The sequence below is a fragment of the Alosa sapidissima genome, chromosome 16 (genome assembly GCF_018492685.1).
Source record: "Alosa sapidissima isolate fAloSap1 chromosome 16, fAloSap1.pri, whole genome shotgun sequence".
NCBI classification, from domain to species: Eukaryota; Metazoa; Chordata; class Actinopteri; order Clupeiformes; family Clupeidae; genus Alosa; species Alosa sapidissima.
In genome coordinates this window covers 3,466,686-3,469,185 of record NC_055972.1, presented here as the reverse complement: position 1 = coordinate 3,469,185, position 2,500 = coordinate 3,466,686, and the positions used below count along the sequence as shown (strand labels likewise).

The 2,500-nt window shown below is 51.5% G+C and overlaps 1 protein-coding gene across 1 annotated transcript in view; it reads right to left on the bottom strand.

Annotated features, from left to right (window-relative positions):
• Positions 1-2,500, bottom strand: part of LOC121685556 (pancreatic triacylglycerol lipase-like) — a 40,780-nt gene that overhangs the window by 15,116 nt on the left and 23,164 nt on the right. The window contains exons 8-9 of the mRNA XM_042066151.1: positions 1,251-1,359; positions 758-877 (exon numbers count right to left, since the gene is read on the bottom strand). Of these exons, the coding sequence (XP_041922085.1) occupies positions 758-877; positions 1,251-1,359 (229 nt within the window). The remainder of the gene's footprint in view (positions 1-757; positions 878-1,250; positions 1,360-2,500) is intronic.

The following is a 2,500-nucleotide window of genomic DNA, read 5'->3' as shown; positions in this document are numbered from 1 at the left end:
GGTGGAGACTATCTGGTGAAGCTGTAAATGTCTAGGCAGGTGGAGACTATCTGGTGAAGCTGTACTGTAAATGTCTAGGCAGGTGGAGACTATCTGGTGAAGCTGTAAATGTCTAGGCAGGTGGAGACTATCTGGTGAAGCTGTACTGTAAATATCCTATCTGGTGAAGCTGTACTGTAAATATCCTATCTGGTGAAGCTGTAAATGTCTAGGCAGGTGGAGACTATCTGGTGAAGCTGTAAATGTCTAGGCAGGTGGAGACTATCTGGTGAAGCTGTACTGTAAATGTCTAGGCAGGTGGAGACTATCTGGTGAAGCTGTAAATGTTTAGGCAGGTGGAGACTATCTGGTGAAGCTGTAAATGTCTAGGCAGGTGGAGACTATCTGGTGAAGCTGTAAATGTCTAGGCAGGTGGAGACTATCTGGTGAAGCTGTACTGTAAATGTCTAGGCAGGTGGAGACTATCTGGTGAAGCTGTAAATGTCTAGGCAGGTGGGGGGGGCAGGTGTGGGGTCAGAGCACTGATGCTCTTAGCCAACAGCAAGCAGCAGCATTAGGATTTAAACAGCATGTGTTCCGTTATATTGACATGGACTTGTTCTGTATTGTGTGGACGAGTGCTTTCTATGAAGTGTTATGTTATTGACATGTTGTTGTTTATTGTGCGGCTGAGTGTTCTTCCTATGTATTACATTATTGACATGTTGCTGTTTATTGTGTGTTGAGTGTGTTTATGGTGTTTATTGTGTGTTTTTACCGAGGTTGGAGCCGAAAGGAGATGCGTCGCTGTGAATGACGTCCACGAATTTGGCATCAGTGGGGTCCAGACGCACCTGAGCTGGACAGCCCTGGAAGTAGGGCTCAGCGGGGTCCAGACCTAGGACACAGGACCAGCAGGGGACATGATTAACGACAACAAAGGGAACCCCCTATACCAGCTGTGTGTGTGTGTGTGTGTGTGTGTATGTGTGAGTGTGTGTGTATGTCTGTGTGTGTGTATGTGTATGTCTGTGTGTGTGTGTGTGTGTGTGTGTGCGTTCCTGCATGCGTGTCTGCATGCGTGTGCGTGTGCGTGTTTGTGCGTGTATCTGTGTGTGTGTGTGTGTGTGTGTCTGTGTTCGTGTGCATGTGTGTGTGTGTGTGTCTGTGTGTGTGTGTGTGTGTGTATATGTGTGTGTGCGTTCCTGCGTGCGTGTCTGCATGCGTGTTTTTGTGTGTATCTGTGTGTGTGTGTGTGTGTGTGTGTGTACCTGTGATGCGTCCGAGCCCCTTGGTCCTGCGTCCAGCCTCTGCTGCAGCATGAGCACCCAGACTGTGACCAATCACATGCATCTCACCCGCCGACTGCTGGAAAGAGCTCTGCCGACACACACACACACACACATGTGCATATGTTCTCCTGGTAAACACACACAACCTCAACAGGGGCGGGATGAACTCGGCGCCGGTGCCGGTACGCATTGGCAGCAGCGGCTTCGGCAGCAGGACCCTACATGGGCAGAGGGACCCTACATGGGCAGAGGAAGGGACCCTACATGGGCAGAGGGAGGGAGCTACATGGGCAGTGGGAGGGAGCCTACATGGGCAGAGGGAGGGAGCCTACATGGGCAGAGAGAGCTACATGGGCAGAGGGAGGGAGCCTACATGGGCAGAGGGAGGGAGCCTACATGGGCAGAGAGAGCTACATGGGCAGAGGGAGGCAGCCTACATGGGCAGAGGGACCCTACATGGGCAGAGGGAGGGAGCTACATGGGCAGAGGGAGGGAGCCTACATGGGCAGAGGGAGGGAGCCTACATGGGCAGAGGGACCCTACATGGGCAGAGGGAGGGAGCTACATGGGCAGAGGGAGGGAGCCTACATGGGCAGCGGGAGGGAGCCTACATGGGCAGAGGGACCCTACATGGGCAGAGGGAGGGAGCCTACATGGGCAGAGGGAGGGAGCCTACATGGGCAGAGGGAGCTACATGGGCAGCGGGAGGGAGCTACATGGGCAGAGGGAGCCTACATGGGCAGAGGGAGGGAGCTACATGGGCAGTGGGACCTGCAAGGCCAAGCAGCACGCCAACTACGCCTACCCGGCCGTTTAGAACCCCATGTCCAACACACACACACTCTCTCACTTTCTCTCTCTCACTCACACACCCACACACCCATATATATGCATATATATCTCAGCATATTGTGTATCTATGTTTCTATATGTTTAATGTGTGTGTCTCGGCACCCAGACCACCTGAATTTCCCATCTTTGGGATGATAAAGTTGACTTTGACTTTGAACAACTCATTTCAGAGTGTAAATGGTTTACAAAAACTCCCTGAAACCTCAATAGTATCCTTAATAATAAACTGTGCTTGAAACCTCAATATAGGAATGACATAATCTCTCAGACACACACACACACACACACACACACACACACACACACACACTCCTGACTTCCTGTGTGCAGCCCTGGCACATGTGAGTAAAAATAATGGTGTGCGAGTGCAAAAAGAT